The 27,642-nt window shown below is 45.0% G+C and overlaps 1 protein-coding gene across 9 annotated transcripts in view; it reads right to left on the bottom strand.

The window, feature by feature from the left end:
- Nucleotides 1-827: 827 nt before the first annotated feature.
- TRAF3IP1 (TRAF3 interacting protein 1) overlaps nt 828-27,642 on the bottom strand; it is a 225,439-nt gene continuing 198,624 nt past the window's right edge. For all 9 annotated transcript variants that reach the window (XM_042859580.2, XM_042859581.2, XM_042859585.2 and 6 more), the window contains 2 exons: nt 12,028-12,251; nt 828-3,191 (listed from right to left, as the gene is read on the bottom strand). In XM_042859580.2, coding sequence (XP_042715514.2) covers nt 3,026-3,191; nt 12,028-12,251 — 390 coding nt within the window. In that variant the 3' untranslated portion in view covers nt 828-3,025. The remainder of the gene's footprint in view (nt 3,192-12,027; nt 12,252-27,642) is intronic.

Here is a 27,642-nt window from a genome sequence, read left to right as displayed (position 1 = left end):
TTCTGGACTTTATTTAAATGGTGAATCAGGCATTATTGCGTCAACTTGTGTGTTAGCAATAATTCCAACACAGAGAGCATGTGTCATGTGTTGTGAAGAACAGAGCTTCTAATACTCTTTTTATACCTTCAGAATTCCCCCGTTTCCTCTCCACTCCCACAAAAGCCCCACATCACTGCAGCCTGCCATTGTGATGATGGAGGCTTGGATAGAGGCATAAGGACAGCACACTTTTGTTCTATCTGGGCTAGGGAATGAGTCATTCTATTTCCCCTGGGGCTAAGAAAGTGGGCTCTGTAGTGGTCCCAACTCCAGAAGTTTCAGTCCTGCATGGAACAACTGTCACCGGACCCATCAGCTACTTATATATTATATATATTAATTCCATATTTATCATATATAACGCTCTCAGATCTCATTATTAACTTTAACATTTATAGACATACCTGTGCTAACTCTGATCTAACTAGCTCAAACAACAATAGCAACAAAGCTGCGGCAGCAGAGGTGACAATACGGGCTAGCTGCTCCAATACATACGCAGGGCCATACAGCCTATGCTGCCGCGGCTTCACTGCTGCGATTATTCAGATTACGTAGATCAAAGGTAGCTTGGGTATGTTTATATATGCTGCAGTCACACTTCTGCTGTGTGGATGTTTACTGAAAAGTCTTCTCAGGGGCTCAGCCTGGAGGCAGTGTTATCACACTAATAAGAATTTACAACACGTTTTCCAAACAAGTGGATTTAAAAAAAAAAAACACATTTCCAAAAAGCTAATTCAACTACTATTTCAAACATGAACTTCACAATCCAAACACTCCACTTCATAAAAAAATAGGTGATCATTTTTAATGATTTTTATATAAAAAGAAAAATAATTTTATGATACAATTTGATATTCTACTTTGTACAAATTTTTGCTCACACACAGTATATTTGTTCACAAACAGTCCTAGTCGGATTTACAGATTTATGCAAGGCTTACATACGACCCTGAAGATCAACAGAACTTCTGATGGTGTATCCTGTTGAGAGTGTATAATTAAGACTAACTTCCAAGTGCCCATCAACACAGGTGGCTTAGTTCTAGCATAAACAAAGATTTGTATCTAATCTTTTAGCTTAACATTTTTGACCGATTACAAAGAAAGCCCTTAACTCCAATGTATCAGAGGTCTTGGTAGTTTTTTCATAGAGCCTTTTCAGGGAAAGCAACATGGCATCCTACTCAAAGGGATTATTTTGCTTATACACATTTGAAGTGATATTTGTAATATTCCTTAAAGAATGAATATTCTGCTCAGAAAACTGAACTGTGCTAAGACATCACCCCAAAACTCTCATTAGTGAGGAACCTATCTAGAAAAAACGAGTAAAGAATCAAGCATTTAAAGCCAGCAAGTGCATGCTCACATGGTATAAACCTTGTTCTACAGACAATTTAGATTGATCAGTTCAGTTACAGTCTAGTCTAGAGCTAACTGAAATGCTGTACTGAACCAGTTTTAAGTCCCGAATGCTTCTTTAAAATTCCTATCAACAGTGACATACCAAGGTTGAAAATGGAGATTCATCCATTCCTCTCTCCTATAAAGAGCATCTAAAATATCACATTTTGTAGCGTTTGAGAAACATGTCTGAAAAGGTCAAGATGCCACAAAGTGCAGATTTGCTAACAGACTAATGTTTTCTAGTTTACACGCAATAAAAAAATGGAACAGAAAAGGTACTTGTACATTATAAAACCTTGAAAGAATAGCCTAAACTTTGGAGGAAGCTAGAGTTCTCTGCATTTCACATTAAGTTTGGCTCAATGTACTTGTGCTAGAGGTCTGATCAGGCCTAATTTTTAGGCCCAAAGCAGAACACATGAGGGTCGATTTGTTTTCCAACCTGACCCCACTCCACCCCTTCCCCATCAGCTGCATGCCCTGCTCTCGCCATCTGCTGCTTCTGCTGCAGTATAGCGAGAGGTCCTGCCACTCCTTAGCAGGCACACTCACTCTGGACTGCATTAAGGTGGTGGCATGTAGCCAACACCGCACCCAGGAGCGGCGGAGGAGAGCAGACCTGACCCCAGGAGGGTCCGGTTGTTTTCCCGCCTGACCTGGACCTGACACTTGAAGTTGGGTCCCGACCGGGTTGCAGGGCTCTAATTTGTGCTACATTTGAATATGCTTTTCAAATTCATGAACATGCAATGCTGGGCCCTTACACACAGTATGCTGGAGAGGTCAGCAGGAAAACACATCGGCAGTTAACTAAAATCATTGGAATTATTAATGTACAAAAAACGTACATGAACATGCATTTGGGAGGAAATGGGTACTTTAATGAATCCTTTCCAAATGAATGTATGCAATAAAAATGGAATTAACACCTGTGCATATAAAATACTTTAGATCCCTTCCATGGTGATACTTGTACTAAATTTTATAGGCCCCCTAATAAAATTTCTTGAGAGCTATGGAAATATGACATCACCCCTGTGACGATATAAGGAGCCATATGATAAACAATGTTTTATTTCAGGAGCTGTAAGATTTCTTTTCAGGACTTGTAAATCATTGAAGGTATTGCAGACCATTCTGATCTGTAGGGATTTCAGAACTTCCTGCAAAAAAGTTACTAAATACCATTTTTCATGACATCATGGTAGCCCGTTTTGGCCCAAAAGTAACCAAAATGGGTACACAGTAGGAAAAAAGGGGCAAGCTTGACCAGCAGATAGCTATAAAAAGGGGTCAGGGAGGGCAAGTGGGTTATAAATAGCAAATAACTGTATCATAGCAGCCTATGTCTAAAGACACTTAAAAGAGATACTTTAAAAGCTCTAGAAGATATCTGAATTCATGTAATTTGACATGGATAATACCAATCTCACAAGTAAATTGAATGTAATGTGTATAAACCAATATTAAATTTTATAGGCCATTGTTCTTAGGTGCTTTATTTGTACAGTTCCTCTTCATTCTTTTCCCTTTTCTGTCTTTATTTGGTAAGAATATAAAGTCATCCTTTTCACCTTCTCGTAGATAAGTTAATGTTGAGAACCATCTTCCGGATTTTTTCTTCCTTCTTTAAAACATTAGCCTTTACAGTACAAATCTTGTCTTGCTGGTCTTTAATCAACTGTTCCAACTCAGCCAGATCTGCTTTTAAGGGCTCCACAGCGCTGTCTGTGATGCTGAAAGAGACAAGCAGTACGCTACATTTTAGGGGAATATTACACTGTTTTGCACTTTTTATGCCTCTGAGACAGTACATGAAATACTTGGAATTTGCAAAGAATTTTTAAATCAAACCCACCCTTCCTGAAACAGACAGAATTAGGGAGACAGCTGAAGGGAAAATGAACACAGAAGTAGATTGTCGAAGAGTTACCCTCAGGGACGGCTCCAGGCACCAGCGCAGCAATCAGGTGCTTGGGGAGGCCGAGGGAAAGGGGCGGCACGTCCGGCTCTTCGGTGGCGGGTCCCTCAGTTTCTCTCGGAAGGAAGGACCTGCCGCCAAATTGCCACTGAAGAATGAAGAATGAGCTGCCGAAGTGCCACTGATCACGGCTCCCCGCCCCCCCCCCCCCCCCCCCCCCCCCCGCCGCTTGGGGCGGCAAAAACGCTGGAGCCGGCCCTGGCTACCCTGATGTTTTACCACACGATTTACTGGCTAATGGTGGTTTCATATCTAAAACTGCTCTCCTGCTAAACTTTGTTTACTTTATGATTATTTCATCCTCCCAGCCCACCCTACCCTGTTTGTCTATTTCATCACCTCTTGCATCCTGTCTGACATGTAGAGGGAGAACTCTCTGAGGTTGGGATTGTGGTGCCTAGGCAAGGGGGCTCCATCCTCGGCTGGGGTTCCTAGGCACTACAATACCAATAGTGCATAATGACCACCCCCCACACAATGAACTTCTCAGCGGGAGAAGCCCAGTTTGCACAGACAAGGAGATGGGGAAGTTGAAGCTATGCCAGAGGCTCAACATAGTTCAGTGACAAGACAGGAAAGTTCTCCTGGCAAGGACTGACAGTCTTTCCACTGGCAGCTAACCTTGGAAAGGAAAGAAGTCAGGCAGTTGGGGACCACATGGCCTCTTTGTAACCTCAGCCCTGAACGTTCAGTGCTACAAGGGGTCACTTGCACAGCTATAGACCCATTTCCGAGAAGGCTCCTGAAGTTCAGTGGCACCAGATTGCACGTACCATAAATGGGAATATGCTGCCATGAGGCTCAAAGAATTGTAAACTATTAGCTGCAAACCCGGGCAGGGATCGCACTGCAAAGGGACTTCTCTATTACATGAATTGAGATGTTTTATTTTAAAACGAATATGTACCCTTCCTAAATGCTTGACTTAAGGTCCTACAGATAAGGCAGTGCTGGACTGAAGTGCCTTGTAGCAGTTCAGAATTACACACGCACTCCCTGGAGTCATCATTTAGAAGTTCATATTTCATAACCTTTCAATTCTCCTTCCCTTCCACAAATCACAAAAAATTATCAATGAACATTGTACTTGGATTTCCCCAATGGGACCCATTAATTGTCTTCCACAGAAGTAAAGAAAACAACACTGTGCATCCAAGTTATATTACATATGGGAAACATTGTCTTCTTCATGGCTGATATGGAGTAATTTTTTCCTGAAAGATGTGAACTGCCATAAAGTTATGATGATCTTATTAGGATTTCACAATTAATCTGGCAAAGAACATATTGTTGCAGAGTTTTCAATTTTTTATTTCTTCTTTATGTGCAAACTGAATGGCCATTACGAGGAGATGTTAGTCTCTCCATTGTTAAAGTAGAAGCCAGCAGGGTGGATTGCTTTAAACAAACAATTTAAGTCACCAGTTTTAATCATGATTTAAATCAGCAAGCAGAAAACTTTGACTGAAATCTTCAATTTTAATTGTTTTGCATTTGTGCTTTTTATTTATTTTCCTAAAGAAAAAAGTTTATTCTCATTAGCTGGTAACCATTAAAACATGATGATTTACAACTAAATATAACCTATACACTAAATTTGGTGCTTCTTTTTGTTAACCAGGAGGATATACTATATTATATTTAAGCAATTTTACAGCTTAACTTACATTTATTAAAATTCCTAATTTCTACATTTTTATTATGCTAGGAAATGGGTAATGATGCATTTCTTATTTACTAGATGATTAATGTTTTACTTGTGATTTCTGTCAAGCTGTATTAGGATGGAAATTCAAACTCAATTTAAATTGCACGAAAACAGCATTATATATATTGTGACAAAGTTCCTCCTCTATCTTGGTGGGTCCTGCGCTTATTGGCGGATTTTCTTGCCTCAGAGATTCACCATGTGGGTTGGGGAACAGCCCAGAGACCTTCCCCTCTGGAAGAACCCACAGTCCAGGTCAATTGGGAGGTTTGGGGGGAACCCGGGCCCGCCCTCTACTCCAGGTTCCAGCCCAGGGCCCTGTGGACTGCAGCTGTCTAGAGTGCCTCCCGTAACAGCTGCATGACAGCTACAACTCCCTGGGCTACTTCCCCATGGCCTCCTCCAAACACCTTCCTTATTCTCACCACTGGACCCTCACCCTGGTGTCTGATAACGCTTGTGCTCCTCAGTCCTCCAGCAGCACACCCTCTCACTCTCAGCTCCTTGCGCCTCTTGCTCCCAGCTCCTCACACTTGCATCACAAACTGAAGTGAGCTCCTTTTAAAACCCAGGTGCCCTGATTAGTCTGCCTTAATTGATTCTAGCAGCTTCTTCTTAATTGGCTCCAGGTGTCCTAATTAGCCTGCCTGCCTTAACTGGCTCTAGCAGGTTCCTGATTACTCTAGTGCAGCCCCTGCTCTGGTCACTCAGGGAACAGAAAACTACTCATCCAGTGACTAGTATATTTGCCCTCTACCAGACTCCTGTACCCCACTGGTCTGGGTCTGTCACAATATATATATAAAGCTATTTTAAATGCGCTGAATACATAAGAAAAAGTTTATCAAAAAGTTTATCAGAGCATGTTTTGCATTTAAAACTAATGGGTTTATTAAACAAAGAAAGTATTATCTGTAGTTAGCGAAGTGAACTGATTGTTTCTAGTTACCATGTCCTTAAGGATTTTAAAACTAACAGATTTCATCCTCTCTCATCTAATTTTTATTCACAGATTGTGAGAGGAAAACAAACTTTCCTGCCTTTTCAATGCCCAATTGATTTCTTAACTTTGAATGAACCAGTCATTGAACTGAGCTAGCTGAATAAAGGGAAATGAAGAAAATATTCTCCCTTCACCTGCAGAAGAGGCTACCGCTGTCAAAAGCTGGTTTAGTATTTAGAATAATAGAATCAGAAGTACAGAGAGATGCCCTGGCATCCTCCATCTGGGGAGACAAACTGACAGTGGGTTTGGTCTTATGAAAAGAGGGTCTCAGACATCCTGGTTGAAAAGCATTGTGAGAAGGACTTTGGGTAAGCAATGCCTTATTAGAGAAGAGGGGATCTTGTTAATTATGTTTAGGCTCTAGAATGTGTGTTATGATTTTGTTTTACATGTAATCCTTTGTTTCCAATATTTGTTTGTTATCATGTGAATCCCTGTTCTTTGTTAAATGAATTTACGCTTGTTTTCTCTATAAACAAATCTAAGGGCTGTGTGTTAAGTGGAGCTGTGACCCAGCACATAACTCGTAAGCTTTGGTGTATTCTTCAATTAAGAACAGAGGATCTGGTAATTCTGGGAGTATGATTGGGGCTGGACACCACAGAGATGCTCGGAGGACTAGGGTGTTGGAGTGTATCTATAGCTAGCCTATAAAGGGATGGTGGAATCTGCCTAGGCTGACAGGTGGGTGCTTGTGTTGCATGTGGCTGGTGGAGTCAGGGAGTGACCCCTGACAGGCACAGACAAGGCTTCCGCAAGCTATGGACAGGTGGTAGAGATGTGCCTCAGGGTACCCCTGGGAGCATCACAATATGCACCAGGTGAATTCCAAATGTTCTCCAGACAAGGAAGGCCACAATTTGCATCAGCTGAGTTTATCCCCAAACCTGGGTAAACTCCACTGGAGCAAATAGTAACTACCCTGGTCCACACTTGGGATATGCACCTGTGCAGCTATATCAGAAGGAGGCCACAGATTGCTGGAATCAGGGCTAATTTCCAGTATCAGCCAGGTTGCAAGCAAGCTACTTCCCCTTAATTACTTGACATTCCATTATCCACTGGGCAATGAATAACCCAGTAGCTCCCCGAAGTGGATCGATACACTGTATCACCAACAAGCTGGACTAGGTTCACTTTGTATTTCTCATTTCCTCTATTCTCGGATGCAATGCACTGCTTGGGCCTTTTATTGACTCTGTTACTTTTCATTTTATTTTAATTTATTTATTTTTAGGTGTAGAAAAATAAACAAGCTAACACTGGGGGAAAAAAGCCACTCTCTCTTATGGGGAAGTCTAATTTTCATTTCAACTATTACAGGATCAAAATTAAACTGTATGGGGGTGAGGGAGTTTTTATTTTTTGGCTGAAACAACATTTCTTCATTGAATTACTTATTTTTTACTGAGATTAAAATACAAGAAGAGTAATAAACTACTCCTAATGGCTACTCTTACTTCAGTACTTCATAGTTATGGCAAATAGTTGATGCTCTGGAGACAGGGCTATGTTAATAAAAAGCTTCCCAGAGTAAACTGCATGTGACTTGTACGCTGTTCATCTGCCATTTTTTTGGCCCCCAGTGGAGTGCTATGCCAAAGGCCTGCCTCTGCAAACAGTATCTGCAGAGCAACAGCACTTCCTTCTCAGTCCTCCCCTCGGTGCTCCCCTAAACCAGTGGTTTTTTGTTTTGGCTAGTGCCATTTGGAGTTCTAATATTTATCCGCCCCCTCCTGATTTAGTTGGGGATTGTCCTGCTTTGAACAGGGGGTTGGACCAGATGACCTCCTGAGGTCCCTTCCAACCCTGATATTCTAGAATCTGGTCCAATCCCCAACCTAAATCATCCCAGCCAGGGCTTTGTCAAGCCTGACCTTAAAAACTTCTACGGAAGGAGATTCCACCACCTCCGTAGGTAACCCATTCCAGTGCTTCACCACCCTCCTAGTGAAATAGTGTTTCCTAATATCCAACCTAAACCTCCCCCACTGCAACTTGAGACCATTGCTCCTTGTTCTGTTACCTGGTACCACTGAGAACAGTCTAGATCCATCCTCTTTGGAACCCCCTTTCAGGTAGGTGAAAGCAGCTATCAAATCCGCCCTCATTCTTCTCTTCTTCAGACTAAAGAATCCCAGTTCCCTCAGTCTCTCCTCATAAATCATGTGCTCCAGCCCCCTAATCATTTTTGTTTCCCTCCACTGGAGTCTTTCCAATTTTTCCACATCCTTCTTGTAGCGTGGGGCCCAAAACTGGACACAGTACTCCAGATGAGGCCTCACCAATGCCAAATAGAGGGGAATGATCACATCCCTCAATCTGTTGGCAATGCCCCTACTTATACAGCCCAAAAGGCCTTTAGCCTTCTTGGCAACAAGGGCACACTGTTGACTCATATCCAGTTTCTCGTCCACTGTAACCCCTAGGTCCTTTTCTGCAGAACTGCTGCCTAGCCACTCGGTCCCTAGTCTGTAGCAGTGCATGGGATTCTTCCTTCCGAAGTACAGGACTCTGCACTTATCCTTGTTGAACTTCATCAGATTTCTTTTGGCCCAATCCTCTACTTTGTCTAGGTCTCTCTGTATCTGATCCCTACCCTCCAGCGTATCTACCACTCCTCCCAGTTTAGTGTCATCTGCAAACTTGCTGAGTTTGCAATCCATGCCATCCTCCAGTTCATTACTGAAGATGTTGAACAAAACCGGCCCCAGGACTGATCCTTGGGGCACTCCGCTTGATACCAGTTGCTAACTAGACATGGAGCCATTGATCACTATCCATTGAGCCCGACTATCTAGCCAGCTTTCGATCCACCTTACAGTCCATTCATCCAGCCCATAAGTCTTCAGCTTGCTGGCAAGAATACTGTGGGAGACCATATCAAAAGCTTTGCTAAAGTCGAGGAATAACACGTCCAATGCTTTCCCCTCATCCACAGAGCCAGTTATCTCGTCATAGAAGGCAATTAGGTTAGTCAGGCATGACTTGCCCTTGGTGACTCCATGCTGACTGTTCCTGATCACTTTCCTCTCCTCTAAGTGCTTCAAAATTGATTCCTTGAGGACCTGTTCCATGATTTTTCCAGGGACTGAGGTGAGGCTGACTGGCCTATAGTTCCCAGGATCCTCCTCCTTCCCTTTTTTAAAGATGGGCACTACATTAGCCTTTTTCCAGTCATTCGGGACCTCCCCCGATCGCCATGAGTTTTCAAACATAATGGCCAATGACTGTGCAATCACATCCTCCAACTCCTTTAGCACCCTTGGATGCCGTGCATCTGGCCCCATGGACTTGTGCTCGTCCAGCTTTTCTAAATAATCCTGAACCACTTCTTTCTCCACAGAGGGCTGGTCACCTCCTCCCCATAGTGTGCTGCTCAGTGCAGTAGTCTGGGAGTTGACCTTGTTCATGAAGACAGAGGCAAAAAAAGCATTGAGTACATTAGCTTTTTCCACATCCTCTGTCACTAGGTTGCCTGCCCCATTCAGTAAGGGGCCCACACTTTCCCTGATCACCTTCTTTTTGCTAACATACCTGTAGAAACCCTTCTTGTTACTCTTAACATCCCTTGCTAGCTGCAACTCCAAGTGTGATTTGGCCTTCCTGAGTTCACTCCTGCATGCAATATTTTTATCCTCCTCCCTGGTCATTTGTGCAATCTTCCACTTCTTGTAAGCTTCTTTTTTGTGTTTAAAGATCAGCAAGGATTTCACTGTTAAGCCAAGCTGGTTGCCTGCCATATTTACTATTCTTTCTACACATTGGGATGGTTTGTTCCTGCAACCTCAATAAGGATTCTTTAAAATACAGCCAGCTCTGTTCTCTCTGTATTCTGTGTTGTAATTGAAATCAATACATTTGAAAATGTAGAAAACATCCAAAAATATTTAAATAAATGGTATTCTACTATTGTTTAACAGTGCGATTAATCGTGCAATTAATTTTTTTAATCGCTTGACAGACCTATTTAAAACATAAACCTGTTTAAAATTAAATTAGAAAATGTCTACCTATGTTAAAGCCTAAACTTACTGTCATCCATTAAAATCATTTAAATTCAATATAAAAAATACTAAGTAGTGCATGCTTTAAAGAAAGTTCCACCAGTTTTAGTGATTTGAGTTACTGGCTATGCATCTGAAACCAGAGTTTTAACTTACCAGCAAGTTAAAGTAGTATGGATCGGATGAATGGACTATAAGGTGGATAGCTGGCTAGATCATCAGGCTCAACGGGTAGTGATCAATGGCACCATGTCTAGTTGGCAACCAGTATCAAGCAGAGTGCCCCAAGGGTCAGTCCTGGGGCTGGTTTTGTTCAATATCTTCATTAATGATCTGGAGGATGGCGTGGATTGCAAACTCAGCAAGTTTGCAGATGACACTAAACTGGGAGGAGTGGTAGATACGCTGGAGGGTAGGGATAGGATACAGAGGGACCTAGACAAATTAGAGGATTGGCCAAAAGAAATCTGATGAGGTTCAACAAGGACAAGTGCAGAGTCCTGCACTTCGGAAGGAAGTGTTTCCTTGTTATTTATTAAGCGCAAAAGAAAATCCAGTTTTAATGTATGGTTGAGGTTTCAAGCTCAAGCACACGAGTGAGGATTAGTGTGTTAGGGTTTTATAGTTGAAACTGCTCTGCAGACTTAACTGTCGTGGACACTACCAGGAAGTACTTATTAAAATAACTGCTTTATAGACTTCTTATCCCAACATAACATCTAATTTACACCTGTCAGGGTTCCCCCGCCCACTCTGAATTCTGGGATACAGATGTGGGGACCCGCATGAAAGACTCCCTAAGCTTATATTCTACCAGCTTAGGTTAAAACTTCACCAAGGCACAAATTCCTTTCCTTGATTTTGGACAGTATAGCTACCACCACCAAATGATTTACACAAAAATTCAGGGAAGAGCCACTTGGAATCCCTATCCCCCCAAAATATCCCCCCAAGCCCCTGCACCCCCTTTCCTGGGAAGGCTTGAGAATTATATACCAACCAACTGCCTTAGCAATGAGGGCACAGACCAGACCCTTTGTCTTCAGGACACTGAAAATCAATCAGGTTCTTAAAAGAAGAACTTTATTATAAAGAAAAAAAGGAAAAGAATCACACCTGCAAAACCAGGATAGAAGGTAATTTTACAGGGTAATAAAAATATTTAAAACAGAGGATTCCCCACTAGGCTCTTCTTCACAGTTAGAAAAACAGGAATAAAACTACCTCTGTAGCATAGGAAAATTCATACGCTAAAACACAAGATAACCTAACACATTTCCTTGCCTTACTTACAACGTCTGTAATTTTAGATGGATTATTCCAGGTATATTCTCAGGAGATGTTGTACCTGCTTGGCTTCTCCTTCCGTCCGGAGAGAGGAACAAACAAAGAACAACAAACAAATCCTTCCCCTCAGATTTGAAAGTATCTTCTTTCCTCATCGATCCTTCTGGTCATGTGCCAGCTAGGTTATTGAACTGTTTAATCCCTTACAGGTAAGGCAATTCAGTACAGCTGCCAAGGAGGGATTTTATGCTACTCTTTCCTCTATATTTATGACAACACCACATAACATTTGTTTGCATTACGTGGATATCCATGTAGGCTCTTGGAAAGAGTTTGGAAAATGGTCAGTATTTCAGAGGTACCTCTATCTGCCATGTAACTCATTTAACATAATTTATTCACATAATAGAAGAGCTGAAAAGACTTTAAAATCTGGGTTAAACCAGAACCTTGTAGAATGCATGAAACTTTTACTTTTGTTAAAAAGGTAATTAAAATTGTAGAGACAGCAATTTGTAATTCAGCCTGTCCCAGGTGGCAAACCAGTCTTGTCCTGAGGACACTCTTCTTTAGCTATCCTTACCTCTGCTCCTTCTGGAGAGCCTCTGCATGCTGCTTGTTCTCATGCTGCCACATTTGCAGTTCGTTCTTCATGGAGTCCATGTCCTCCTGAATGTAGTCCATGATTTTCCCAAGAGGAAGTGCACTCCGACACAGCGTCTGAATAGATGCACGAAACTTCTCTATTTCTTTTGATACTAGGTCCTTCTCCTTTCTCCTGGCTGCTTCTGACAAAAGCGGCTTCTCCTAATTTAATTGAGTAAAAAAAAAAAACAACAAAAACACAGGGAAAACATGAAGTCAAGAAAGGCCCTGAACATTTTAAAGAGGTGAACTAAAAAGAATGTTAAAAACAGGAAGCTGTGCATTGTAAAGGGGATGTTTAAGACTGACTGCAATGAAGCTATAAAGCCAAGGCAGTATTCTAGAAGAGGTCAGCAGTATCACCACTTCATTGAAAAGTGCTTGTCACAGAACCATGTAGTAACAGTAGTAGCCACATTAAAACAGAATGATTTCAAGATCATTCAAGGCAAAAAAGTGCAAGTTTAATTACAAGTGCAAATTCACTTTTGGCAATGCATAGTTTACGTGACATCATACAAAGATGAAGCTCAAAGGAAAAAAGAAGGCCTCATTTAATCTGAATCTTGAATCTATATGTAAAGAGGCAACATCTCTACTGCCCAAACTGAACTACTGAAGACACTATCCCCCCAGGATTCTCACTCTGGCAGAGCTCCCCTAATTCATAAAGATTTGTTTTGTAACCCTTGAAGGCAATGGTAACAGGGTGAGTACAAACCAGGCACCCCACTGCAGACTGTAATTGTTGCCCAAACATTCCAATCTGTTCCTTCAACTGCGTGGGTGGCCATTTGCCCAGAAAGAAAAGCCCATTCAGAAGGATCAGTGGAATATCAAAAGCATTTGAGAGAAAAATCTGTAAAAAGGCTAGTGTCGAATTCTGACAGGAGGTGAGTGAGATTCCTGCAAGATGGAATCTTCAGAATCCATGTGGCTAGTCTTCTCTTTAGCTAGGACCCTCTCACCACCAGCTTCTCATGGGGAGGGTGTTAAACAGTTTAAGCAGCATTCTTGGGAAGGATATACTTGACTGCCTTAAGACAAAGAAGCTGTGTGAGGAGTCTGCCACATCTCCTTAACCCAGGGGCTGGCAAACTATGGCTGGATCCGGCCCGTGGGCTTGCCCCCCATCCCCATGGCACTATGTCCCTGCAGCCCCGGGGGGGGGGGGAGGGTGTGAGGAGGGGGGCACCGTGTACTTCCCTCACCTGCAAGCACTGCCCCCAGCAGCTCCCATTGGCCGGGAACGGGAAACCGCAGCCAATGGGAGCTTCGGGGTAGGTACCCGCAGGCAAGGCCAGCGTGTGGAGCGCTCTGCCTCCCCCTCCCCCAGGGGCCACAGGGATGTGGTGCCGGCCGCTTCTGGGAGTGGCATGGTGCAGGGCCAGGGCCAGGGCCAGGGCCAGGGCCAGGGCAGGCAGGGAGCCCCTTAGCCCCGCTGCGCACTGCTGCCACCCCAGAGCCGCTCCAGGTAAGAGCCCACTCCCCAAACCCCTCCCGTACCCAAACCCCCTGCCCTGAGCCCCCTGCAGCACCCAACACCCTCCCGCACCCCAACCCCCGCCACACCCCACACCACACCCCAACCCCCTGCCACACCCCACACCCTCCTGCACCCCAACCCCCTGCCCTGAGCCTCCTGCCGCATCCCACACCCTCCTGCACCCCAACTTCCTGCCCTGAGCCCCCTCCCACACTCTGCACCCCAACCTTACATTCATGGCCTTGCATGCTATTTCCCCACCCAGATGTGGCCCTCGGGCCAAAAAGTTTGCCCACCCCTGCCTTAACCAGTGGGTCCAAAACAGATGCACGGCCATGGCATCCTTTACTGGACAAGAGTTGATGGCCCAGGAACTTAACAACTGTGTCTTTGTAGGTTCCTGGACCAGCTTCAACCCCACATCATCTGACTTGGACAGGTTCTGTAAGAACTGAGGAAAGGTAGGTTCCTCCCCATGGAATCACTAAATGATTGTTCTGGTGGAAAGTATGTGGCATCCGAAGTATTCTTCAGCTCATCCTAGTCCAACTAACAGCCCTCCTCCACCTGATTGTTCACTCTGTCCTCATTACAGCAGCTGCAATGATACATTATGCTATACCTTAACTCCAGGAATGCAGGTGCAAAGTGGAGCCTGCTCTCCTGAAAAGGATAACTCCAAATCATTACAGAGTGTGTTATGATAAACATCCTGCTCAAGACAGACACAGAACTGGAACAACTAATAGGCTGTAGTAAGTCTGAGGTGCAGAGTATGAGAGGAAATTGGAACAGCACCTGCTTATAATATTGTCTTCCAACCACTAGTTCTAGCTCATCTTATGATAATCAGTTTTTTAACTCTTAAAGATACTGATAGTTGCCAGCCAAAAAAATTGGAGAAGACACTTTCCAAAGCATTATGAAAAACTATCAAAGAAGTGAACTATAAAACCACAGCAGGAGAAGGCTGCACATTTACCACCTGAAAGCATTTTAATATTTTAAAGAGGTTTACAAAAGAGGATACAGTGCTCCAGGATGATCTCTAGAACAGGAGATCTGATTATTAAATGTGTTGGTGGGAAGCATGACTGCTGAGCATCAGGTCTACTGAATATCATCATGAGACTCCATCGGGTACAACAACATGGTTAGTCGGTGTGGTTCAGCTGGATTGGCACTGGCAAGTCAGTGTGCCCAATGTGTCACTAATGCAACATGCTGATTTTTGGATAAGATTTGCACAGGCACAGATGGCAGTTTAGGTGTCCAACTAAGACTGACTTTTGATAGGAGTTGGGCAACTCACCGCCATTTGTGTTTTTCAAATTTCCCCCCTTGCTGACCCGAGTACAGTAACTGGGGAAGACAAGATTTAAAAAAAAAATTAAAAGGACAATGGGTGGGATTTTCAAAGCATCCCAAGGGAGTTAGGCACTCAGATCTGACATTCAATGGAATTTCGTTGCCTAATTCCCTTAGGCATCTTGGAAACTCCTAGCCCACAGCATTTAACTTGGAGTGATGGACCAATATTTGCCAAAAGTGACTAAATCACAATGCCCAATCTGATATCATTAACATTCTGTAACAAACCTATTCCCATGAGCTGCAACACAAATTTCCATCCCCATCTCACTCCACAAGTCCCTCCTTTCTGGAGGAATTTTTCTTTCTATTTTAAAAAAAAAAAGCCAGCAGCCAGAGAGCTTGAGTTCCAAAATTGAGTTTTCCTTTAGTGCAAAGTTTGTACATGTTGAAGTTTATGTAAATTCCTTTCAGCTATTTAATGGATGTAGGAAAACTAGAAAGGTCTTTATTTAACATCTTAGCCCCAGGATTGATCAGTTAGTAAAAGCAGTTCCTACAGGCTATATAAATCCAGAGGTGGCAGCCTGGGTGTGCCTCACTGGGCCAGAATATACTATACTGTCCCTTATTACCCCCCTACCTGATTGGCCTTTCTTCCTACCCAAGCTGTGGATTGTTTGCTCAGCTGCATCTGCAGGCAGCAGGGACGACTGCCAACCACATTTCAACAGCCTTTGGCTTACTGATGAACTCAGATATATATTTTAGAAAAATACTTCTAAGCTTTTAAGGCAGATTTATTTATTTCTGATGCTTGTATTTTACCACACACACGGTGTATGAAAACTTTGGGACTTCTGAGTTTTCAAGGATTTTAGAACTTCAGATTTGTTTAATTAAGAATCAGGTGAGGCAATGAACACTGGTGAACTTTGTGACCTTGGCTTCCAAAGTCAGTTCTTGAGTGTTGTGGGCTTATGGTTTGACAGTTAAAAGAAATACTCATTTTAATTCCTGTTCCTTGCCCATTACTTCTTTCTCCAAAGCAGGTGTTTCATTATACTGCACCACTGTATCGATTAAAGAGGACATCCTCAGGTATTTTGCTCTCATTTGTACAAATTCAAAGCATGTCTTTCTTGACCAGTTTTGTCCTTTGTGATCTGGTAAGCATTTACACTCCCAGAATGCCAAGCTTTTTAGAGGGAGTGTTCCACAGAGAGCTACTCTATGATGCTTCACCTCCTTGGCAATCTCTTGGGGAGATAACCAAATTAATGATGATGATTATGTGTCAATAATAATTCCCATTTGTTCTGCAACCCACACCACTCTCCATACATTTACCACGGCACACCATCTCTCTCCTGAGATGCATAGAATTTCCCTCTGGATCTCAAGACATCCTTCGGCCTGCAAAGCCACAATCTCTTTCCCGTTGCCATCCACCACACCATATCCACTGAAGGTATCATGGCAAACTTCATGGACACCGACTCAGATTTTTCTATTCAATTTTTCCATTCTATTTTGGGTCTTGTACTGAACCGATCACCACAGTATCTCAGCACCTTATGCTCGCCCACATTTTATTTTTTAATTCCTTCACAGTGGAGAGCATAATCTCGCCCAAAGTAACACCCCAATTGACCAAGGCGTCAAAACTGGCATTTCTAGGTTGAGGGCTAAAATGCTGAGGATTCAGTGGCTGATGGTTTATCCCTTTGAATCCCAGGCCCCTTTCGCTGTGGCTCATAGTAACGCTGTAGTTGCAGGTACTGGAGTGGTCAGGATCTCTGGGATGGCTAAGAACTGAATTTCCTTTTCTGTCCAGATGTGTAGATCCCTAGCAAGTATTGTGTGGCTTTGGAGTCCTTTAAAATACGGACTGATGCATCGGTCTTGTATGCCCTCAAAAGGGAGGTCCTCAACTGCCGTCTGTACCTCCTTTAGCAGTCCTGAGAAATGTAACCATGAGGTCCGTCGCATCATCACCATCATCAATACCAAGCGGGTCAGACGATGGTTTCAGAGCACCTTCCATCAGGACTAGTTTCTGTTTTAACTCCCAGTTCTTTCGGGATTTGGCCTTCAATTGTTGGCACTGGACGCAGCGAGAGTGTCCGTCTGTAACTGGTATTGCCTTCCTGCAGGAGAGGCACCATTTAAATCTGGAGGAGCCAGATATGCTCCTTACTGGGGCAATCCCCAGATAGGGGAAAAAGGGAAGAAGGAATTTTTTTTTTTTAAACATGGGGGGGGGAAAAATGAAAGAAAACTTTATAAAGCTAAGAAAAAACAAATGGAAACTCTAGCAGGAGCTAAGAAAGTGAACTCTAAGGGTATGTCTACACTACAAAATTAGGTAGAATTTATAGAAGCCGGTTTTATAGAAATCGGTTGTATACAGCCGATTGTGTGTGTCCCCACATAAAATGCTCTAAGTGCATTAAGTCGGCGGACCGCATCCACAGTACTGAGGCTAGCGTCGACTTCCGGAGCATTGCACTGTGGGTAGCTATCCCACAGTTCCTGCAGTCTCCGCCGCCCATTGGAATTCTGGGTTGAGATCCCAATGGCTGAATGATGCAAAACAGTGTCGCGGGGGGTTCTAGGTACATGTTGTCAGGCACCTCCCTCTCCGTCAGAGCAACGGCAGACAATCGATTAGCACCTTTTTACCTGGGTTACCTGTGGAGCCCGCTCTGCTCAGCTCAGCGTCACCATATGTCATCTGGGTGCCGGCAGACGTGGTACTGCATTGCTACACAGCAGCAGCTAATTGCCTTTTGGCAGTAGATGGTGCAGTATGACTGGTAGCCTTCATTGGCGATCTGGGTACTCGCAGACGTGGGGCTGCATTGCACACAGCAGCAGCCCCTTGCCTTTTGGTAGAAGATGGTATATTACGACTGGTATCCGTCGTCGTCGTACTGCAGTGGCTGAAACTCCGTATGTCCCCCAGTCGCTGCCTTCCCAATGATGATGATGGCTATCAGTCGTAGTATGCTATTTTCTGCCAAGCGCCCAGTATTTTCTGCCAAGCACCCAGAAGATGCCGAGGGCTATCAGTCATGCTGCACCGTCGTCTGCCAGCTTAAGATGTAAAAAATAGATTTGTTCTGTATTCATTTGCTTCCCCCTCCCTCCATGAAATCAACGGCCTGCTAAACCCAGGGATTTGAGTTCAATCTAGGGGGAGGGGGGGGCCATTCTGTGTGACAGTTGTTTGTATTTCTCCCTGATGCACAGCCACCTTTGTTGATTTTAATTCCCTGTACCTGTACGCCATGTCGTCACTCGCCCCTCCCTCCATCCCTCCGTCCGTCAGATACTAGTTTCGTGCCTTTTTTCAGACCAGACGCCATAGCACTGGGATCATGGGGCCTGCTCAGATCACTGCGGCAATTATGAGCACTATGAACACCATGCGCATTGTCCTGGAGTATATGCAGAGCCAGGACATGCCAAAGCAAAACCAGGACCAGCCGAGGAGGCGATTGCAGCGCGGCGACGAGAGTGATGAGGAAATTGACACGGACATAGACCTCTCACAAGGCACAGGCCCCAGCAATGTGCAAATCATGGTGTTACTGGGGCAGGTTCATGCCGTGGAACGCCCGGGAAACAAGCACAGACTGGTGGGACCGCATCGTGTTGCAGGTGTGGGATGATTCCCAGTGGCAGCGAAACTTTCGCATGTGTAAGGGCACTTTTATGGAACTTTGTGACTTGCTTTCCCCTGCCCTGAAGCGCCAGAATACCAGGATGAGAGCAGCCCTCACAGTTGAGAAGCGAGTGGCGATAGCCTGGTGGAAGCTTGCAACGCCAGACAGCTACCGGTCAGTCGGGAATCAATTTGGAATGGGCAAATCTACTTTGGGGGCTGCTGTGATCCAAGTTGCCAGGGCAATAAAACACCTGCTGATATCAAGGGTAGTGACTCTGGGAAAGGTGCAGGCCATAGTGGATGGCTTTGCTGCAATGGGATTCCCAAACTGTGGCGGGGCCATAGACGGAACCCATATCCCTATCTTGTCACCGGAGCACCAAGCCACCGAGTACATAAACCGCAAGGGGTACTTTTCAATGCTGCTGCAAGCCCTGGTGGATCACAAGGGACGTTTCAGCAACATCAACGTGGGATGGCTGGGAAAGGTACATGATGCTCGCGTCTTCAGGCACTCTGGTCTGTTTCGAAAGCTGGAGAAAGGGACTTTCTTCCCGGACCAGAAAATAACCGTTGGGGATGTTGAAATGCCTATCGTGATCCTTGGGGACCCAGCCTACCCCTTAATGCCATGGCTCATGAAGCCATACACAGGCAGCCTGGACAGGACCTGTTCAACTACAGGCTGAGCAAGTGCCGAATGGTGGTGGAATGTGCATTTCGCTCAGACCTCAGCAAAAAGAATATCCCCCATTGTTATCGCTGCTTGCTGTGCGCTCCACAATATCTGAGAGAGTAAGGGGGAGACATTTATGGCGGCGTGGGAGGTTGAAGCAAATCGCCTGGCCGCTGATTACGCGCAGCCAGACACCAGGGCGGTTAGAAGAGCACAGCAGGGTGCGGTGCGCATCAGAGAACATTTTAGAGAACGATGGGTACACACTTTCACGTTACATTTTGCTGTTCACATTACACAGTACATGTGCTTTCGTTACAAGGTTGCATTTTTCTACTTATATTGAGGGCCGGTTTTGTGTGAGAAATCACTCATGCAGTGCCAGGCAACAGATTTTGACTTGCAGGCAGCCATGGTAAGCCACAGTCTTTTGGCTTTTTTAACCTTCTTAACATGTAGGAATGGTTTCAAACAGTAGCGCCCTCATTTCCCATACCAAGCACCCCTTGGGTTGGCCATTTAAAATGGGTTTGCAATGTAAAAGGAGGGGCTGCGGTTTCCGGGATAACATGCAGCACAAACCCAACTAGCTCCCCTTCCCCCCCACACCCAATTATCGGGGATGATCACTTCACCCCTCCCTCCCTCCCACCGCGTGGCTAACAGCGGGGAACATTTCTGTTCAGCAGAGCAGGAATGGGCACCTCCGTATGTCCCCTTAATAAAATCGCCCCATTTCAACCAGGTGACCATGAATGTTATCCTGAGGATAACAAAGAGAGATAAGGAATGGATGTTGTCTGCATGCCAGCAAACACCGGGACCATACGCTGCCATGCTTTGTTATGCAATGATTCCAGACTACGTGCTACTGGCCTGGCGTGGTAAAGTGTCCTACCATGGCGGACGGGATAAGGCAGCCCTCCCCAGAAACCTTTTGCAAAGGCTTTGGGAGTACATGAAGGAGAGCTTTCTGGAGATGTCCCTGCAGGATTTCCGCTCTATCCCCATACACGTTAACAGACTTTTCCAGTAGCTGTACTGGCCGCGATTGCCAGGGTAAATTAATCATTAATCATTAAACACGCTTGCTTTTAAACCATGTGTAATATTTACAAAGGTACACTCACCAGAGGTCCCCTGTGTGCCCTCAGGGTCTGGGAGCATGCCTTGGGTGAGTTCGGGGGTTACTGGTTCCAGGTCCAGGGTGATAAACATACCCTGGCTGTTGGGGGAACCGGTTTCTCCGCTTCCTTGCTGCTGTGAGCTATCTACATTATCTTCATCCTCATCTTCCTTGTACCCCAAACCTGCTTCCCTGTGTGTTTCTCCATTGAAGGAGTCAAAGCACACGGTTGGGGTAGTGGTGGCTGCACCCCGTAGCATGGCATGCAGCTCTGCATAGAAGCGGCATGTTTGCGGCTCTGCCCCGGACCTTCCGTTTGCCTCTCTGGCTTCGTGGTAGGCTTGCCTTAGCTCCTTAATTTTCACGCGGCACTGCTGTGCGTCCCTGTTATGGCCTCTGTCCTTCATGGCCTTGGAGACCTTTTCTAATATTTTGCCATTTTGTTTACTGCTACGGAGTTCAGCTAGCACTGATTCATCTCCCCATATGGCGAGCAGATCCCGTACCTCCCGTTCGGTCCATGCTGGAGCTCTTTTGCGATCCTGGGACTCCATCACCGTTACCTCTGCTGATGAGCTCTGCGTGGTCACCTGTGCTCTCCACGCTGGGCAAACAGGAAATGAAATTCAAACGTTCGCGGGGCTTTTCCTGTCTACCTGGTCAGTGCATCTGAGTTGAGAGTGCTGTCCAGAGCGGTCACAATGAAGCACTGTGGGATAGCTCCCGGTGGCCAATAACGTCAAATTCCGTTCACACTACCCCAATTCCGACCCGCTAAGGCCGATTTTATCGCTACTCCCCTCGTTGGAGGTGGAGTAAAGAAACCGGTTTAAAGGGCCCTTTAAGTCGAAAAAAGGGACTTAGCCGTGTGAACGTGTCCAGGCTTAATTCGATTTAACTCTGCTAAATTCGACCTAAACTCGTAGTGTAGACCAGGCCTTAGCCTCTGAGGTAAAGAGAAAAGCAGAATGATATTCGCTCTGTTTCAGGCCAAGGGCAGCTGAGAAAGAACTGAGGTTGGTTCACCCGCGCAGGGCTAGGTAGCCTCAAAGAAGAGCACAAGGGAGAGAGAGTGCATGTGCAGGCTGAACGGACACTGCTATCGGTCAGAGGCGCAGGGATGCAGACAAGTGTATAGCAGAGCACCCCTAAGGACACTCCTTGAGGAACAGCTACTATTTCTACAGAGTAAATAAGTAAAACTTTGCAAGAATGCCCAATGAGAAAGGCAGTTAATAAATAAATAAAAACTGAGTTCCTGATCTCATAGCTACATTTATGGGTTAAAATTTGCTTGGATCATTTCTCTTTAAATCCCTAAGAATTGTGGCAGATGGTGCGTTACAACAAGCAATGTGGGTGGTAAAATCCTACATGTCACCTTTGCTCATTTTGCACAAATATATAACAGGATATATTCCATTTTAAGAAAAATGCCAGAATCATTTCAGTTGGTCATATACCTCAAACAACCCACTCGCAATAAAATCCAAGAATCAATAAACTGTCCCCATATAAAAGGACTATTTCACTCTATAGGCCCAATGTGCCTCCTTTTCTTCATGTTTTTTTATGACACCAAGATAAATGTTTATTTTGGATGCCTGGGGAAAAAAGTCTGTCTGCCTTTCCCCTTCCCTTGTTCAGAATAGACTGCAATGTGGAACTGCACGCAGGGATTTGCTAAATTAAAAAGTAGGAACATTCTCTTTTTAATCAATGAGGGAAAAACTGCCATTGACATGGGAGTTGCGGGGAGGGATGGGAACTCAAAATAAACCACCAACACCCAGGATTTACTTTCATTTCATTCCGCCTTTCTTAAGCAACTAGCACAAGCTAATGGCGTGCATAGCTCTGCAGATGGTTTCTCACAGAACACACAGTTCTAATATTCACTTTGTTCGGTAAATTTGAAATGCCCGACATCCTAAAAAAATTAGGAAAGAGGTGATGTAATTGTTCACCATTTGGAAAGGGTATTTCTAGAGTCAATATTTCAATGAATTATTTGATAATAGTTTTTCATTCTATGTTTATTACCACATACAGTGCTTGTTATTTTAAAATGAACGGAAGTGAAATATGGATTAAATTACAAAACATGCACACTGTAAGTGGTTAACAGTTTCTACGTGCCCTTTTACTGAAGTAGTACGTCCTGCTATCAAAGTAGAACAAAACAGTCACACTTTTATTGAGCTACATCGTTTCCCCCTTTTTTTTCTACAGCACAGGAAAAAGCAGAGAACTCATTTTGGACAAGTTTTGGTTTTTTTAATCCATTTGTCTCCAAAAAAAGTTTGGATTTTTTATTATACAAAATATTGTGTGATCATAAATAGCATAGTTTCTGCATTTTAAACAGACTAACTATCTACTAGGGATCACCAAGAGAAACCTTTTCACTGTAACCATAGGAAAACAGTAAAACAAATCATTTCTCAATGAACAGGATGTTTTTTCTGCTTATATTAGGTCTGAAGTTCAGTAGGAGGCCAAGAAACAAGGACACAATGTTCTCTGCAGTGCGAATTATGAAAGTTAGTGTTACCAGCTTCTGAACTGGAACCCACAAAGAAAAAAAATTCAGTTTCAAAAAGAGCAGGGATATTACTTTTTATTTATAAAACACAACTTAAGGTTCATATTTATACAAAGGAATAGGAATGCTGAAACAAACACAGGAAAAGCCACCCAACCCGGCTTTTTTTTCGAGCGGTGAACAGCAGAGGCTAACAGAGGGAGTTTGCCTGGGAGCTGTCCGAGAGGAGGTACGCTAAGTGCTGCATTAGGGGGGCCGTGTTGGTGAGTATCTGAGTGTCTGCTGCTGGGACAGTTGGTCAGTTTGACCGTGTGCTTGATTGCTTGCTTGTTTGTTTGAAAAGTGTGAATTGGGAGTGCTTTGTTCCAGGTGGGCCTTGAGTGGGCCTGACTGGTACATAAGGGCAGTCAGCAGCGAACCAGCTGAGCGGCAAACAGCAGAGGCTAACAGAGGGAGTTTGCCTGGGGAGAGCTCACTGAGGCTTTCATCTGCAGGTTTCTCTGAGTAATTCCTGCAACAGTTGAGGAAGCTCTTAAGAGGACAGTGATATGGACGGTGAGCGATCAGCTGTTGTAACCTGCACAGGTTGTGCGATGTTTGTCTTTCTTCCACAGGACAGAAGCAACTTTGTCTGTACAAAGTGCAAGCTGGTCTCCATATTGGAAGAGAAGGTTCGAGGGCTGGAGAAACGAGTATCAACACTGCGTTGCATAAGGGAAAATGAAGATTTCCTGAACAGACATCAGGAGATGCTTCTACGGCCACAATGTTCTAAAGATTCAGAGCAGGCGCAGCAGGGACAGAAGGATTGTGAAGAGGTTTGGCAGCATGTGACCTCCAGAAGGAGAAAGAGGAGCGTCCATGCACCAGCAATGGAGATACAGGTGAGCAATCGTTTCCATGTTCTTTCTACAGGTACTAATGCGGAGAGTGGACTAGATGACCCATCTGAGGGAAGGGAGCAGAAGGACACTCCACCGATTGGAAGGCAAAAGATGCACTGTCCTAGGGATGGGGGTTCCACGACCACCACTCCCAAGAGGAGGAAGAGGGTGGTGGTGGTCGGGGACTCCCTCCTCAGGGGAACTGAGTCATCTATCTGCCGCCCCGACTGGGAAAACCGAGAGGTCTGCTGCTTGCCAGGAGCTAGGATACACAATGTGACGGAGAGACTGCCGAGACTCATCAAGCCCTCGGATCGCTACCCCTTCCTGCTTCTCCACGTGGGCACCAATGATACTGCCAAGAATGACCTTGAGCGGATCACTGCAGACTATGTGGCTCTGGGAAGAAGGATAAAGGAGTTTGAAGCGCAAGTGGTGTTCTCGTCCATCCTCCCTGTGCAAGGAAAAGGCCTGGGTAGAGACCGTCGAATCGTGGAAGTCAATGAATGGCTACGCAGGTGGTGTCAGAGAGAAGGCTTTGGATTCTTCGACCATGGGATGGTGTTCCAAGAAGGAGGAGTGCTAGGCAGAGACGGGCTGCACCTAACAAAGAGAGGGAAGAGCATCTTCGCCAGCAGGCTGGCTAACCTAGTGAGGAGGGCTTTAAACTAGGTTCATTGGGGGAAGGAGACCAAAGCCCTGAGGTAAGTGGGGAGATGGGATCCTGGGAGGAAGCACAAGCAGGAGAGAGCAAGAGGGGAGGACTCCTGTCTCATGCTGAGAAAGAGGGACGATCGATGAGTCATCTTAAGTACCTATACACAAATGCAAGAAGCCTGGGAAACAAGCAGGGAGAACTGGAAGTCCTGGCACAGTCAGGGAACTATGATGCGATTGGAATAACAGAGACTTGGTGGGATAACTCACATGACTGGAGTACTGTCATGGATGGATATAAACTGTTCAAGAAGGACAGGAAGGGCAGAAAAGGTGGGGGAGTTGCGTTGTATGTAAGAGAGGAGTATGACTGCTCAGAGCTCCGGTATGAAACTGCAGAAAAACCTGAGAGTCTCTGGATAAAGTTGAGAAGTGTGAGCAACAAGGGTGATGTCGTGGTTGGAGTCTGCTATAGACCACCAGACCAGAGGGATGAGGTGCATGAGGCTTTCTTCTGGCAACTAGCAGAAGTTGCTAGATCACAGGCCCTGGTTCTCATGGGAGACTTTAATCACCCTGATATCTGCTGGGAGAGCAATACAGCGGTGCACAGACAATCCAGGAAGTTTTTGGAAAGTGTAGGGGACAATTTCCTGGTGCAAGTGCTGGAGGAACCAACTGGGGCAGAGCTTTTCTTGACCTGCTGCTCACAAACAGGGAAGAACTAGTAGGGGAAGCAAAAGTGGATGGGAACCTGGGAGGCAGTGACCATGAGATGGTCGAGTTCGGGATCCTGACACAAGGAAGAAAGGAGAGCAGCAGAATATGGACCCTGGACTTCAGTAAAGCAGACTTTGACTCCCTCAGGGAACAGATGGGCAGGATCCCCTGGGAGAATAACATGAAGGGCAAAGGGGTCCAGGAGAGCTGGCTGTATTTTAAAGAATCCTTATTGAGGTTGCAGGAACAAACCATCCCGATGTGTAGAAAGAATAGTAAATATGGCAGGCGACCAGCTTGGCTAAACAGTGAAATCCTTGCTGATCTTAAACGCAAAAAAGAGGCTTATAAGAAGTGGAAGATTGGACAAATGACCAGGGAGGAGTATAAAAATATTGCTCAGGCGTGCAGGAGTGAAATCAGGAAGGCCAAATCACACTTGGAGTTGCAGTTAGCAAGAGATGTTAAGAGTAACAAGAAGGGTTTCTTCAGGTATGTTAGCAACAAGAAGAAAATCAAGGAAAGTGTGGGCCTCTTACTGAATGAGGGAGGCAACCTAGTGACCAAGGATGTGGAAAAAGCTAATGTACTCAATGATTTTTTTGCCTCTGTCTTCACGCACAAGGTCAGCTCCCAGATTGCTGCACTGGGCAGTACAGCATGGGGAGAAGGTGACCAGCCCTCTGTGGAGAAAGAAGTGGTTCGGGACTATTTAGAAAAACTGGACGTGCACAAGTCCATGGGGCCGGATGCGCTGCATCCGAGGGTGCTAAAGGAGTTGGCGGGTGAGATTGCAGAGCCATTAGCCATTATTTTTGAAAACTCATGGCGATCGGGGGAGGTCCCAGATGACTGGAAAAAGGCTAATCTAGTGCCCATCTTTAAAAAAGGGAAGAAGGAGGATCCGGGGAACTACAGGCCAGTCAGCCTCACCTCAGTCCCTGGAAAAATTATGGAGCAGGTCCTCAAGGAATCAATTATGAAACATTTAGAGGAAAGGAAAGTGATCAGGAACAGTCAGCATGGATTCACGAAGGGGAAGTCGTGCCTGACTAACCTAATTGCCTTCTATGATGAGATAACTGGCTCTGTGGATGAGGGGAAAGCAGTGGATGTGTTATTTCTTGACTTTAGCAAAGCTTTTGATACTGTCTCCCACAGTATTCTTGCCACCAAGTTAAAGAAGTATGGGCTGGATGAATGGACTGTAAGGTGGATAGAAAGCTGGCTAGATCGTCGGGCTCAACGGGTAGTGATCAATGGCTCCATGTCTAGTTGGCAGCCGGTTTCAAGTGGAGTGCCCCAAGGGTCGGTCCTGGGGCCGGTTTTGTTTAATATCTTTATTAATGATCTGGAGGATGGTGTGGACTGCACTCTCAGCAAGTTTGCAGATGACACTAAACTAGGAGGCGTGGTAGATACACTAGAGGGTAGGGATCGGATACAGAGGGACCTAGACAAATTAGAGGATTGGGCAGAAAAAAACCTGATGAGGTTCAACAAGGACAAGTGCAGAGTCCTGCACTTAGGACGGAAGAATCCCATGCACTGCTACAGACTAGGGACCGAATGGCTAGGTAGCAGTTCTGCTGAAAAGGACCTAGGGGTCACAGTGGACGAGAAGCTGGATATGAGTCAACAGTGTGCTCTTGTTGCCAAGAAGGCTAACGGCATTTTGGGCTGTATAAGTAGGGGCATTGCCAGCAGATCAAGGGACGTGATCGTTCCCCTTTATTCGACATTGGTGAGGCCTCATCTGGAATACTGTGTCCAGTTTTGGGCCCCACACTACAAGAAGGATGTGGAAAAATTGGAAAGAGTCCAGCGGAGGGCAACAAAAATGATTAGGGGTCTGGAGCACATGACTTATGAGGAGAGGCTGAGAGAACTGGGATTGTTTAGTCTCCAGAAGAGAAGAATGAGGGGGGATTTGATAGCAGCCTTCAACTACCTGAAGGGGGGTTCCAAAGAGGATGGAGCTCGGCTGTTCTCAGTGGTGGCAGATGACAGAACAAGGAGCAATGGTCTCAAGTTGCGGTGGGGGAGGTCCAGATTGGATATCAGGAAAAACTATTTCACTAGGAGGGTGGTGAAACACTGGAATGCGTTACCTAGGGAGGTGGTGGAGTCTCCTTCCTTGGAGGTTTTTAAGGCCCGGCTTGACAAAGCCCTGGCTGGGATGATTTAGCTGGGAATTGGTCCTGCTTTGAGCAGGGGGTTGGACTAGATGACCTCTTGAGGTCCCTTCCAACTCTGATATTCTATGATTCTATGATCCAAGGGTGCTAAAGGAGTTGGCGGATGAGATTGCAGAGCCATTAGCCATTATTTTTGAAAACTCATGGTGATCAGGGGAGGTCCCAGATGACTGGTGTGACGTTGTGCAGTCTATATGGTTTTATAAAAACTTGATATAATGTAACTGAGACCGTTTTAGAGAAAATACGGTAATAAGTGAATGTAAGTAACTGGGAT

This window comes from Chrysemys picta, chromosome 11 (genome assembly GCF_011386835.1).
Source record: "Chrysemys picta bellii isolate R12L10 chromosome 11, ASM1138683v2, whole genome shotgun sequence".
In the NCBI taxonomy this organism is placed as follows: Eukaryota; Metazoa; Chordata; order Testudines; family Emydidae; genus Chrysemys; species Chrysemys picta.
This window is presented reverse-complemented; position numbering and strand designations above follow the sequence as displayed.